Source organism: Rissa tridactyla, chromosome 4, assembly GCF_028500815.1.
Source record: "Rissa tridactyla isolate bRisTri1 chromosome 4, bRisTri1.patW.cur.20221130, whole genome shotgun sequence".
Taxonomy (NCBI): domain Eukaryota; kingdom Metazoa; phylum Chordata; class Aves; order Charadriiformes; family Laridae; genus Rissa; species Rissa tridactyla.
Window position 1 is genome coordinate 28,524,413 of NC_071469.1, and position 14,093 is coordinate 28,538,505.

At 48.1% G+C, this 14,093-nt stretch overlaps 1 protein-coding gene across 3 annotated transcripts in view; it reads right to left on the reverse strand.

Annotated features, from left to right (window-relative positions):
• Positions 1–771: 771 nt before the first annotated feature.
• The window catches only part of ESRRB (estrogen related receptor beta), a 170,864-nt gene continuing 157,542 nt past the window's right edge, over positions 772–14,093 (reverse strand). For all 3 annotated transcript variants that reach the window (XM_054200862.1, XM_054200863.1, XM_054200864.1), the window contains 2 exons: positions 11,105–11,374; positions 772–4,946 (listed from right to left, as the gene is read on the reverse strand). In XM_054200862.1, the coding sequence (XP_054056837.1) occupies positions 4,702–4,946; positions 11,105–11,374 (515 nt within the window). In that variant the 3' untranslated portion in view covers positions 772–4,701. The remainder of the gene's footprint in view (positions 4,947–11,104; positions 11,375–14,093) is intronic.

Sequence of the window (14,093 nt, forward strand, 5' to 3'; positions counted from 1 at the left end):
GTGGACAGCTGCTGTAATGCTTGCAACGCTCATGATGTCACCGTTGGGTTTAAGCCAGTGGTCTATTTTATGATTAGAGATATTGTTTTTCACTGGAACAACTTCCAAGGCTTTTTCATCACTAGCTCATGTTTATTCCTTGCACCAGCAAAGTGCCGACTGTGGGGAGACAACGGGTGAGTGGAAGAAACAGGGCAGTCCAAGGCAGAGGCTGACAACAGTGCCTAACCAGCCCTCAACAAAGCTAATCTCACAAAAACTCAGAAGCTTGCTGAGAATTTATTTTTCTAGATATGGGAAAACACCAAATGAGCGTTTCTAAGTGAGAGGGCTGGGGCTCCCCTCCCCTTCCTCAGCATGCACGAATCAGGCCTTCCCCCACCCCAGCCTTCTCCGTGGGGCTGTGTGCATCCCGAGGGACAGAACGGAGCAGGTCCTAAACACAATAAACATTACTCTGTCTGGGTTAGTTTTTACATTTCTTTGTTTTATTTCTTGATTTGTTTGAAATGACCTGTACCACAAGAATACAATTTATTTAACAGGTTTTTTCTTTTCCTTTTTTTTTTTTTTTTTTTTTTTAGGAGCAGATAATAGTTAAGTAGATACTGTTTATTTCACTGACTGTCTATAACTCCCTGCATCATTCTCACAGCCTCTGTCTCTCTGGCTTCTCCGCATAACCCAGCCACAAGAACAACAGAGCGGCCTTTGGCCACATGATTGACTATAGCTTGTGGATACAAAGTGGAAGCTCTTTTTTTCCCAGCTCTGATCGGTAATAAAAGCTCAACAAGTTACATTCTAGGGTCTTTCTCAATGACTTTCCCCTCTAATAGCTGCTTACATGTTTCTGGTGCAGCTTGTTTTATCTTATATATTTGTAATAGTTTAAAAAAAAAAAAAAGATGACTTAGCTTACAAAGAAGAATAATGCCCCCCTAGCATGAGCAATACTGAAGGTTCTGATTGTTGTGGGGGAGTTTCTTCTAGCTTCACAGTTCTGCTGTGAGGTGTAATGCCCAAGTTTCCCCAGAAACCTAATTCTGTGTGGTATTTTACCTTTTCTTTTAATTGATCCCTATGAAATTTGTTTTGCATTACAGGCCAGACACTGCTGCTCCCAGAGAAGTATGTGCCCAAAACAGAAGAGCTGGTCACTTGGGAAGAATTGCCTTTTGTAGTAGCTGATGGGTATGTGGTTTCTGTTATCCGCACATGCAAATCAGGGGCTGGAGCTGCTTTTAGCATAGTTGCTGGATGTGGGCTTCATGCTTATTCACTGTCACTCATACACTTACCTCTGCTGCTTTTCTTTTCTTTAAGTCATAGAGCCCATTTGTGTCCCAAGGCTCAAGGTCCATCGTCTTTTGCCCTGGCGCTGACTCTGTGACTCCTATATTAGAAATGAATGGCATAAAGAGCTCTCACCCAGAACCCATTGCCTAAGTCATGTCTCAACTTCCACATCTCCAGACCTTTTTGTAAGAGACTGTGAGCATTCAAAGACCTAAGCAGTTGCTGAAGCCCCATTTCCTATTTCAAAGTGCACTGAGAAGACTACACTAAGATGCTACCCTTCTCTGCAAGCCCAACTCACTGCATCGCTGGACATGTTCTTCAGTTGTGGCAGCGTGATACATCACTAATACAGTGATGCACAGCAGATCAGAATATCTGGAAAGAGAGAGGTGTGATTTCTGCACCACTCCGAAGGGCCCAAGAGACCTGACCTGGTTCCAAATATAGGATGGTACAAGCCTTTTAAGGGTTAACTCTAAACAGGTGTTTCTGTCCCAGTTCCTGGGGAAGAGTTTGCATTCCTTGCTTAAAGAGATTAATATATGCTAATTACCGTCTGGTTCAGTTTCCATCCTATTTCAGAAGCAATGCAAACATTTCCCGGCATATTGTCTTCAAGCAATGGGGGATATCCAGATGGGCTCCGTGCAGCTGTAATGGGGAAAGAAGGTCCTGGAAAAAAAATGCATTTGGTATCTTTATAGTGTTCTGCCAAGGCAGGAGTTGCCTCCATACCATAGCCCTACTCTAAATAGCCAGCAGTCTCTATGGGCTAGAAGCTAACTCGGCACCTTTCCATAATCATGTTTTATACATAGTTCTCCTTCCCCGTTCTGGAAATCAGGCCCGAGTCCAAATACAACAAAGCTGGAAGAGCCTTTTTTGGTTTTTTGGTGGGTTTTTTTTGTTTGTTTGTTTGGTTTTTTTTTAAGTGACCTTTCCAGCCAGGGCCCAACAGAGCAAGAATTGCTTCTTAGGATCTTTTTAGCCCATTTTGGGACAGCTACCTTTGCCCAGCAGGTCAGGACACTATGTGCTGTGGCTGAGCTGGGTGGGACTTGGCAGGGAAGCAACAGTGATCAAGTGAGTCAAACTTACAGGCGATAGCGCAACCGAGCACATTTGTGAGAGAGCATTTATGCCACAGCCAGAAAGAGTTGCCAAAGCTGGCTCTATAGTGGTGGTGTGCATTTCACTTTGGTCCCTCTCAATCACAGATGGGTACAGGGATCACGACCGCAGCCAAAAGCCTCTCATTTTCTCCCCAGCTGCTGGGAGGCAGCTGGGGAGAGAAGCACAAGTATCAGTTTGAATCACAAGGCCACTGTGTAATTGCTACTGCTGTGAGCAGTCCCAGCTCCTGTGTGCCTTCTTCCTCTTAGGTCTCTGTTGGTTTACTAATGTGCCTGAAGCAAGACTGAATTCCTTTATCAAGTGAGTACAAAATAAGTGAGAGTAGCTACAACTGTGGCGTGTAGGGAAAACTCAAAGGAGTTGGAGCTGAACTAACTCAAGTACCAGGAGCAGGCTGGGTACAAGAGCTGAGAGGTCAGCATCAGTCAGCGCCCCCAGCCTCTGAGCTGGGCTGGACACTGGTCTGCAGCACTGACAGCCCTGCTGTGACACACTCTGCTCCAGTAGAAAACAACCACCCAGCGTCTCCCTGATCACACGCCTCAACCCTGGTTTGGAGGCGTCCTGCTGGGGCCAAGTTACTCCTCTGCCACACCACTTTTCTCCTGGGCTATCCAGGAAGGGCTGGAAGCTTGAGGGGAACAGAGGCAGTAGAGCTAGTGGTGTCTCAAATGTAGGCCAGAGGCTTTTTTCTCACCTCAACAGCCATGCCGCTGACCACAAAACAGACAATACATTCAGGTTTCATCAGCTCAGGCTGGCTCAAAACTAAGTGGCCTAGAAAATAAAATCTCAGAGAATGCCAAGAGCCAGTTTTGTCAGTCACCTACATCCCCCCCTGGCTACTGGGAATGCAGCAGTTGTGGCTTAGGCAGCAGATCTAAACCAGGGCTTGGAGACAGCAGGAACCTGGTTACATGAAAAGAGTAAATAAACATTCCCCCACTTCTCCCACCACCTCAAGGTCAGGTATTTGCTTTCCCATCAGCAAGAGAACCTCTTACCAGGCCCAGGTATAATCTATACTAGCCCTTTTGCTGCCATTGAGGATAATGGGATGAGGCAGGGGAAGACAGTAGTCAAGATATTGGGGGTTTCATGCCACCCTCTAATTTATTTCCCTAGGCTGCCACAAAAAAGCAATCTCTCAGGCTCAAGAGCTGCCTCCTCCAAAAAGCAGTGCCCTTGATTCCTAACTAGCATTTGGCAATAAGCCTAAGTCTCTGTGGAGGCAAAGAGCTATCACTTTAATGAAGTCTAGGAAAGCCCTGGTTTGGGGTGTATTTATACTTGGGCAGTAACCATGCAGACAAAGCCTTGTGTTCTCTGCCACAAGGAACAAGTGGGGAATGGCACTCAGCTGAGCTGAAGAGGCAGGTTTGATATACACTATGGGGTGAAAAGTGTGGAAGAACTGTAGTTAGCACCACATAGGAGAGGATGCAGAGATCGTCAAGTCAACCCAGCACTGAAGCATAACGTTGGGCTCTTTTTTTTCTTGCCATCTGGGAAAGGAGACTTGCATTCTCTCAGGGACATACATCCTACCTCTTCAGGGGCCTGCGGGGATTGTACATGGGAGGGACTAGCCAGGCGTAATGACACACTGTACAAGGTCGCAGAATATCTTACACAGTTAGGAGCATCTTTCCCGGTAAGAAGTGGGGCCTGTATGTACAAGTGTTAGATGTCGCTAGAGGAGCCTGGGAGGCAGTTGTTTTCATCGGGAGAGGTCCAGCAGCACTCTTCTCCAAAGGAGCATCTGCTCTATGGTTAGAGCCAGAAAGGTGACAAAAAAAGAAGGACCCTGGCTGCTTCCCTTTTCTATCTGACCCCTCACAACACCAGCAGATAAAGTTTACATTGACTCTATTCTTCCTCTCTTCCTGCTTCTGTCCCCACTCCCCCTCCAGCACTGGCGGAGGGAGCTGGGGAGCAGGCGGCCGGGACAGCGCTGAGAGCATCACTGCTCAGAGGGGCTGAGCCCCGATGACCACCTCAACAAGTGCAAGAGCATATTCTGGTATTTCCCACAGAGAAAACAAACGAAAAAAAGAGAAACAGGTGACTGATTAAAAGAGTTTCCCCCCTCCTGTACACGAGATTCTGCAGTCACGCCGACAGATAGACATTAAATAATTCTTCCATAATAAATGATTGGAGATAAAAGCCGGCGGTGGCTGCTGCTGCTGTTTGGATTGCTCCGTTGTCTGCATCTTTGTTTCTAGTTTGTTCCCCGGCCACTGTCGGCTGGCGCTGGGGCTGTCAGACCTTTGCCTCTAGCATTTCTAGGAAGAGTTTATGCATGGGAACCTTGCCCTGCAGTTTGATGCTGTAGAAGTGCTGCACAGCTTTGGCGGCCGTCTGCCGCAGGAGGGGCAAGGTCAGGAGCAGCTTGCCTGCTCGCCGGGGCTCCTCGTTGCGCTGACTCAGCTCGTAGTCCTGCAGGGCTTCATGAAGAAGGTCCTGGAGTTTCTGCACTGCATCCATGTCCTCTATGTGCATGGAGTCTGGGGGGAGGAAGAAAAGACAGCAAATGGACGTCAGACATGAGGAAGGAAATCTCTTATGGTCCTGAATTTAAAGATGCTTTCTTTCCGTTTCTTTCTTTTCTGGGGTTTTTTTTGGTTTGGTTTTTTTTTTTTTTTTTTTTTTTTTTTTTGGGAAGGGTAATGGTGGTGTTTTGTTTCTTAAGGGGAAATAACCATCTTGCTGGCAGGTGTTGGTGCTGCTGCTCTGAAGTTCAGTGTCAGCCCAATGAGTTGGCTCCAGCAGTGCAGGGACAGTGAGCTTTGCAGGGGTAGGTGACACATTGTGCCCTGTGCGCTGCCCGTTTTGCCAGCCACCCCAAGGCTGTGCAGGGGTCAGCCGGGGGCCTTTGTGACTTGCACATTCACTTGCCCTCCATGCTCCTTATGGGGAGAGTCACCCTGCAAGGGGCAGCAGCTGCTGTGCTGCCGCTTGGGAGCAATCTCATTAAGAATAATTAACACTGCTATAGCGCTTCATCTGTCTAAACTGCCTAATTGCCATGCAGCTGCTCAGGGTGTCAGCAAGACGGAGAAGCCCCAGTAGGTCACAACCAGTGTGCCCAGGGGTGTTGCCAGCCCCACCTTTGTGCATATGCCCCTGTTCTCAGAGACTGCCAGCAGCTGCTCAGGGAGCTTCCTGCGTCAGTAAAGGAAACCCACACCTCCTGCACGGCCTCTTCCCTTAGGCTGCCAGTCAGATTTCTACAAGCCTCCAGAGGGACTAGCAGGGGTTGTGAAGATAGCACAGTTCCTTGGTGTGGCTGAGGCAAAGGTAGCTGGTAGTGACCCAGCCCAGGGTTGAGCTGGGGAATCTGAGTTGAACACAGGCTGCTAAACTTGCGGGTAAGTCACGGTGACAGAGGGCAGCACCAAAGGGCAGAGGAGCAGCGAGGTTAGATTAGAGAAGCTAACCAGGCACAGCATCACTGAAAGTTTTTCTCTTCATCTTGCTGATACTTGCTTCTTTCTTACAACCCTGACAGAGCTGAAGACACTGTTCCCTCGTCTTCATTGTTCGGAGACTTTTAATTGATGCTGGACCCATTGATAAAGATTCCTGCCACAAGGCGATGAATCCAGAAGCAGCAGCAAAGGGACACTATGGCAAGCACACGTGTCCACATGTAGTTGCACCGGCTGCCACTGCAGCTGGGCTTTGCAGCGGGGCAGTGCTCTGGCTCAGCCCACATGCATACAACTCAAATGTGAGGACACGGATGGGTTCCTCAGGGTGACGGCAGTGAAGGGGAGGGAAGCTGGCTGAAGCGCCAAAATCTCTCTAGAAATATGTGTCTTCTCTATGGAGAGCGCAACCCAAATTAGAGACTCTGAATTTCATCAGACACATGTACAGTAAATCCTATTTATGATGCATGATTTATAAAGTATTACAACAGTTGGGAAAATATTGTGTCTATCAAGAAAGCTGGTTAAGAAGCTGTTTAGAAGGAATGCACTAATTAAAGGATATTAAAGGGCTGTATTTCCAAGAAGCCTTCCGAGGAAGGATTGTTCTTGCTGCATCTGCTTTTTGTATCCAAGAGACCAGGCAAAGAATCTCAGATAAGGGCTGGTAGGTCATCAGAGTGACCTGAGCTACCCAGAGAGGTTGATTCTGAAAAGTAGGGAGGGAGAAGCATGTTGCCAAGTCAGTCTGGCAACTTCTCATAGCCAGGTAGCACCTCCGGAAAATTCCCATACGCCATCCAGAAGTGAGTGGGATGCCAAGTTGCAGAGGTCATTTTGGAAGCATCAAGAGCTGGAGCTTGAAGAGAAATGTCCTCCAGCCTTTCTCTTTTAATGTCCTTCTGCCTAGGGGCACAAGGGGGAGAAGTAATCACGGCCCATCGGAGTCTCCGAGTCCCTAGATCTCTCTAGATCCCAGCGGGTGCTAGAAGCAGAAGGCAATGAGCCATGCTTCTGGTCAAAGCGCGTGCTCTGTTTTTGGGTACGGATGCTGCTGTACAGTAGACAGAATCACAAAGCTGTGCTCTTCTGCCACCTGACTTCTGTAAGGGGACAAGACTTAACAGCACTAAATAACTAGACATATACAGGGAGAGGAATTGGGGAAACAAAGATCAAAGCTTGCCCCACCCCCCCACTCTTTGCTGAAAGAAGCTCAAAATTGGCAGCTGACTGTGAAAAATAAAATAACATCGCAGGATTAATTTCATTGCAATCCATCAGTGAGCTGGTGTCGATGGCATTGATAAACTGTTAATTACAAAATCAATAGCTATGAATTTTTACAGCTGTCAGAGCACTGAGGTGGGCGGAGGCTGCCTGACCACATCCCTGAGGGTCAGCTGGCCTAGAAGTCAGGCTTCATGTCAGGAGCCCTTCTCCAGCGCTGCTGGGATGGGGTACGGGGCAGGTGTGAGAATGGACAAGGGTCACTGCCTTCTCACCTAACTCTTTTCTTGCAGCTTCTGGCAGAAGCAGGAGGAGCAGAGACCTCACAAGGCCCATTAGTACAGAATTTGCTGCACATCCCCTTGCTAGATTCAGACCTCATTCACTCCATCTCAGCACTAAAACGCATTGGGAAAAAAAGGGAGAAATAAGGTTTGGCCAGTCTGGGATGTCTTTAACTGAACATGTGCTGTACACTAACCTGGAGAGCTCTTCAATACACAGGTTGATCAATTTATATTCTTGAGGAAACAGGACCTAGGAATGCCGAAGATGGACTGCTGGCTCTGAAGGGTAACAAGTTAAGTCTACGGCACCCCTACTCGGTCAGAAAAATGGGTGATCATATTGTTGGAACTTGCCTGCTGCTCTAGGCATTAAGAATTCATTTCTCAGCTCTCTAAAATGCACTTATTAAAGACACAGTTCACTTGAATTATCTTTGCCAGTCCCAGCAGGTGTGTCCTTGGTGCGTTACACTGAGGACTCGGAGATCGGCCACAGCTCTGGCAAGGTTGGCCTATTGTCAGCTTGTCCTCTAGTGAAGAGCGAGTGAGCTCCCACTTCTGTTTTCATTTGGTTTAATTTCTAGAAGCAAAGGTTTGCATGCAACCACATACATGCAGGCTCTGCAAGTTTCCTCCGTGTCAAAAGTACCTTATATTATAAAAATGTGAAGGTTGAACGTGAAGGTTACATTAGAAAAATACACTCGCCTTATTCTAGCTTCCTTATGTGCGTGTTGTGAGAGTCTTTAATTACATAAAAAACCCGAGATCTTGTGCTCTATTTTCATATGTTTCAATACGAGTAACAAAGCAGGACTTTTGTGGATTATGCTCCTACACAGCTGCACTTCTAGCTGCGCTAGGAGAAACCAGTGAAGTCAGAATGGCTTTTCCCATCCAGCTGAGAACGTGCTTTGGCCTGTGTCTCCTGACCTTAACCTTGGTTTCTTCACTCCACAGCGCTGGAAGCAGAACCCCAAAGCAGCTGATGAGCGCTGGTCGTTCTGCTCTGTCTTTGCTCAGTGTTTCTCCACTCCTGATAGAGACTGTCCCATAAGGCTTATCCTGGGCTTAGTCCTGACAGCACAGTGAGCAACATCGGCAGGGCGCTTCTGTTGCGCCGTGAGGAACTCGACAGCGCCAAGGCTCAGGTCCTGCAGTGTCTCTGCTCACAGCATGGGCCCGATAAATGTCCCGGTGTGGCACTTATCCTGTCACCCTGTCACAACCACTACCTTAGCACTTCAGCCTCTCTGAGGAGCCCTTCTCCCTGTTACGCTCTGTGACCTTCCGGGTAGACAGGAGGCAGGTTCTTTAACAAGAGTTGATTACATCGCCATAAGCCACCGTCCCACAATCGAGAGAAGCCAGCCTTGGCCACCTGCCCATCCTGGTTCAGTGGCAAAGTGAAGGCAGCAATTAGAGCTAAAAAAGCAATATATGAGAAATTGAAAAAGGGAACTAGATAGCAATTTATATGAATCAGAAGTTATGAAGTGTAGAAAATCGATAAGGGAAGTGAAGGACATCGGAGGAAAATCCATGGCTGGAAGGGCTAAGGACAATAAAGAAGTTTTATACATATTTAAGAAACAGAAGGAAAAAATGACCATTTGTAGGGGGGACTCTTTTCACCTGGAGATGATTAAACTATTAATAGCAGTGCAGAGCAGACAGAAGTCCTCAGTGAGTATTTCTGTCCTGTTTAGAAAAGAGCTGCATTTTGTACCTGTGTTAGATGAAGATGATGATTTCTTAGTCTGTTGTTTATGCAAGAAGATGTTAGACATCTGTTAGGGACAAACTTTACAGAATTCAGCACAGATGGATAACTTGGCTTTAAGAGTTCTAAAATTGCTGGCTGAGGCCCATCTAGGGCAGATTAATGATTCTTGGTAATTTTGAGAAATTCAAGATGACTGGAAAAGTTCTAATGATGGAAATATTTTCCTAGGTCTTATCTGATAATTTCCATGCTAGCCTCATGTGAACGAGGGCACAATAAAGGAAAAAAAAAAAAGTGACGTTGAATTAAGACTTATAAGATGGTATTACAACTACTGCCAGTCAACATGGTACTTCGGAATAGACGTCTCGTCAAACAAACCTGATTTCATTCTCTGATGAGATTACAAGTTTGGTTGATAAAGTTAACTGCGTAGATATAATAGACTTAGGCTTTTCTAAGGCACTTGGCTTAGCACCACAGGACATTCTCATTAAAAAATTAGCACTATGCAATATCAATAAAGCACACTTTCAATTGATTAGTAACTGGCTAGATGACAGATCTCAAAGTAACTATCAGTGGTGAATCATTCCTGAAGGAGGAGTTTTCTAGTGGAAATCCACAGGGATCAGTAAAAAAACAGATGCTACTCAACATTTTCATTAATGAGCTGGAAGTAATTTTTCTTTTTTCTTTTAAATTGCTGCTGCTAAGCAGTTTGGATGGCAAAGAGGAACAGAATGGTGTAAAATAGTGAGGACAGGGCAGCCTCACAGTATTCTGGACCACTTGCTTACACTCGAAGTAATACATCTATAGCCAAGGAATGCAACTATGGAACAGGAACTTTATCATGTCAAGCTGTGATGTGTAAAAAGACCTGGGGTCACAGGACACAGCTCAACAAAGACCAGTATCTGGAGGCTGAACTCAGGAAAACTGACATTAAAGATACGGTGCCTTCCTTTTTTTTTTTTTTTTTTTTTTAAAACTGAGAGAACAATTAATTATTAGAGTCAGCTACCATGAAAGATGTAGATTCCCCCTCTTTTAATCCCTTCAGGTTCACACTGGGTGTCTTTCTGAAAGGCAGCTTGAGCCAAACACTCACTGCTGGGCTGCAAGGGCGAATTCTGTGACCTGCACAATGCAGTTCAGCAAGATCTGATGTGAGACAATGAGACTCAAGGGATGTAGAGGGAGCCCTCGTCACACAGTAGCTTTAGCAGTTTCCCTTTCGGAAGGGACTCCTGAGCAAATACGTGTCTGGCTTTTGTGCAATATCAGTGCAGCACACAGCACCTCTTGTGTCTCCCACAGCCTGCTGGATTGAGGGCTGCAGCCCCCCCCAGGCTGAGATGAAAGGCACTACGCTGAGGGCCCTGGCCTTCCTCATCCTCTTCTCAAGATGAAACAGAACAGGCGATATCAGGCTTCTGCCAGCGTGTCTTACCCTCTACCACCCAGATCCGCACTGTCTCCCAGTTAAAGGGGGATTCAGTGTCAGTGGTCACTGAACATCTCCAGGACAGGACCAGGCAGCCCCAACACCACAGCTTTTTGTGGGATTTCAAACTGGGACCAGGGGTTTCCCCGTTTGCTGGAACTGACCAACACTACTGAGGTGGATACAGGCATGGCCCTCATCCCCTTTCCTGAACTCACTGCAGTGGAGTCAGCTTGCTAATGGAGAAGGGGTCAACAGCCTTTTTTTTACTGGCAGAGACCAGCATCCAGCCCATCCCTGCCTGGTTCCACTCCCTAATACAGGGCCAGAGCACAGCTGGGGCTCTATCAACAGCAAGCTTCATTTCCCCCTGCTCTCCAGCTTAGGTCCTGCTCTGAGGACAGCGAGGAGCTTTGAGGAAGTTGCGTGACACAGGCAGAGCACAGTCTCAGGCAGCAGGCTCTGGTTTCCTCTCAGGCCAGATAACAGTGTGGGCTTTGCGTCCCTGACTGTGAGGCTGGCTGGGCCAGGGCTGTACCTGAGTTGGCAAGGGCCAGAGCTTTGAGCGTGACAAACTCCTCCTTTTCCACCTTGAGTTTCTTGTAGCGGCGCACCAGTTGTAGGATGGCCAGGTAGAGCTCCAGCAGCCCTGTCAGACGAGAGTGCTCTTCATCCATGATGTAGTCCTCAGCATAGACAAGCTTGTCCTCATACGGCAGGGAGCGGTACACAATGCCCAGGATGAGGATTTCCATCCAGGCGCTCTGCAGGAGGCTCATCTGGTCCCCAAGAGAGAGGTTGGAGAACCCTGACATGGCAAAAGACAAGCAGGGTCAAATGGGTGTGCAGCAGAGCCTCTAGGAGTCTGGGGTCCTTAGTTTCCCCAGGATTCTCCCTAAGCACTCTCCCCCATTGGCCTGCTGCTTTAAAAAAAATCACCAAAAAAAGCAGCTTACTAAAGTGAACCCGTGTCTGTGGCACGTGTGGACCTTACCCTTCTCTTTGCTCCCATGCCCACCTGCAGCCTCCAACAGGAGTCCTGATGCTCTGACTGCATTTATGGCAACCCAAGGCTAATGCTAACCTCTTTTCAATGATCTCTGCTTCTTCTATAGCAGCAACTGTTTTGTACCACATCGTCCTGCTCACTGTTCCTCTGTAGTTTTGTACTGCAGCTTATTTAGTCTGCCCCAGCTGACCAAAGAGCAGAGAAGAGCTCCAGATGGCAGAAAAGAGGGCTTCTGATGAGATAGGAGGGAATGGCACAGGCCTGAATGACAAGCATGCCACAATCTCATTTTGGCCAGCGTAAGAAAGGGTCCTGCCACAACAGAGTACTGAAATGTATTCAAAAGCTGAACATATTTGTGAACAGAATCTTCTTCTACTCCTCATCACTCCCTGAGCTCCACAACCATCGTCTTTCTGCACCTCACAGCCAACAACCCTACCCAAGTGTCAAAAACACCACTATGGTGCCATACAAGTACCTAAATCACAGCCAAACCCAGTGGCAATGAAACCAGCACACAGCAGTGCACCAAGTAATTCTCCTCAAATACAGGAATAGCAATCACCATCTGGAGATAGACCCTGACAGCCCCAGGGCCCACTTGAGAAAGCGGAGAGGCCAACACAGAGACGCTGTTTGCCCTGGGTGGGGGGATGCATGGGAAGGAAGGCTGTGTCCGTTATGTTCTCTGTACTAGGTACCCCTGAAGTCCAGCCCATGAGAGATCCTGGGAGACGGGCACTGTGCAACAGCCATTACAGACAGGGATGCCGAGCGCAGTGTGTTGGTCCCATCTAGGCAGCTCCTGCCCACCACTGACAGACAGGGACTGTGCTTTTTGGCAGCTCCTTGCTGCTAAAGGTTCCCAGGGCTATGAGAGAATGGGACACCCAGGCACCCCTCAGCTGGGGGAGCAATGCTCCACCAGCTTCCCCTGCCAGTTTTCTCCCCAGACGTTTATTAAGCCTCAGGGCTCGCCAAGAGGTCTGCGAGCTCATTAGCCTCTGTCCAGGAGGCTCCCAGCCCCGCTGGCTGTGTGCTAGGATCAGAGGGGCTCCTTTATCCCACAGCCCTCTCTGCTCACAGTTCTTGGCCCCGCATCTGGGCCTAGGTAGCCAGCCACCATGATGATCATTTGATTTCTCTTGTTATCAAGTTGGCAATTAACAAAAGAGCTGATGATTGCTATATTGACTGACTGTGGGTTCTCTTTTTCTATCTGCACTATCTCAGATGGGGAAGGGAAGGCTGAAGGGTGGGTTAGTGGTATTTATTTATCACTACGCCATGTTTTGTGTTTGTGTTGCCAGGGGAAGCAAAGGGTGATAATGGCCTGGCAGCCCTTGGACATCCAATTTCCCTTATCAGGCCACTGAATAGAAAAGAGGCCCCAGGCCACATTAATTAACAGATACCAATCAGCTGTCACGTGTTGTGTGTGCAAGGTCTGAGGGGAGCAGTGGGTGGGAGGGAAGAATCAATAAACCATTGGGGAGGAGTGCCAGAGGGAACAGCTGAAGAGGAGTCCAGGCTACTGGGGAGAACAACTACAAATCCAGCTCCATGACTGTGAGACTGATTCCTGTACAGCACAGACAGAGCCCCGTGTAGCCCTGCACCTGGTGAATCCCATCCCTTGCTCAGGCTGTGAGTACTTCAGGGCTGCCTCGTCCTTTGCCTCACCCTTCTGCCCCTTATCTCCTGCAGTCAGTCCTGAAGGCAGCCCTCCTGACTGAGTCCAAGTGCAGGCTGATGCAGCTCAAAGGCTTGGGATCCTGTCTCCTCAGGTCTCCTGCTTGCTGCACAGGGTACTGATGAGATTAACCTTGAGACAGAGGCAATGGTGCTGTGCTCAGCCACCGCCAGTCTCTAGCACCTGGAATCTCTCCTTTGGTCACCCCTTTCCTAGCTCTGACCATGGAGAACAGTCCAGCATTTAAGCTGCTGCCTTAAGTCTAGTTTCTGGGTCAGTGATGTGGCCCTTCTGCATCTTCATTCACATCTGGATTACAAAAGGGGTTATGCCATCGCCTCACTGTGGTCTGCTAATGAAATTTGTTAAAGATTCAGAAACAGTCACGTAGTAGAGTGAGAGGATTCAGAACAGACATGGCTCACACTTTTCTGCTGGAGAATAAAGTAGAAAAATTGACTTAACCCTAGCAGTAGCCTGTACATCCAGCATCCCTGTTAATCGCTCTTTCCCAGAGGCAGTTATGGCAGGTGGGAATTGCACAGGAGAGACCAAGTTTTACCCTGTGCCAAGGAGAACAGAAGAGTCAGCTGCAACTCCCCTACCCTACCCACCTGGGAAAGCCCCCTGCCAGAAGCACTCCCAGGTAGCCCACAACTCGGGCTCTGGCAGGCAGGCGTGAGGGAGGGAGTGCTGCAGTGCCAAACTGGGACTTCAAACGTCTTGACAGAATCAGGACCCTTTTCCTCAAGTAGAGGGCAAGGGCTGGAGGGCCGCGCCTGTATCATTGCAGCCTGCACAGACAAGGGAAGATCATATAAC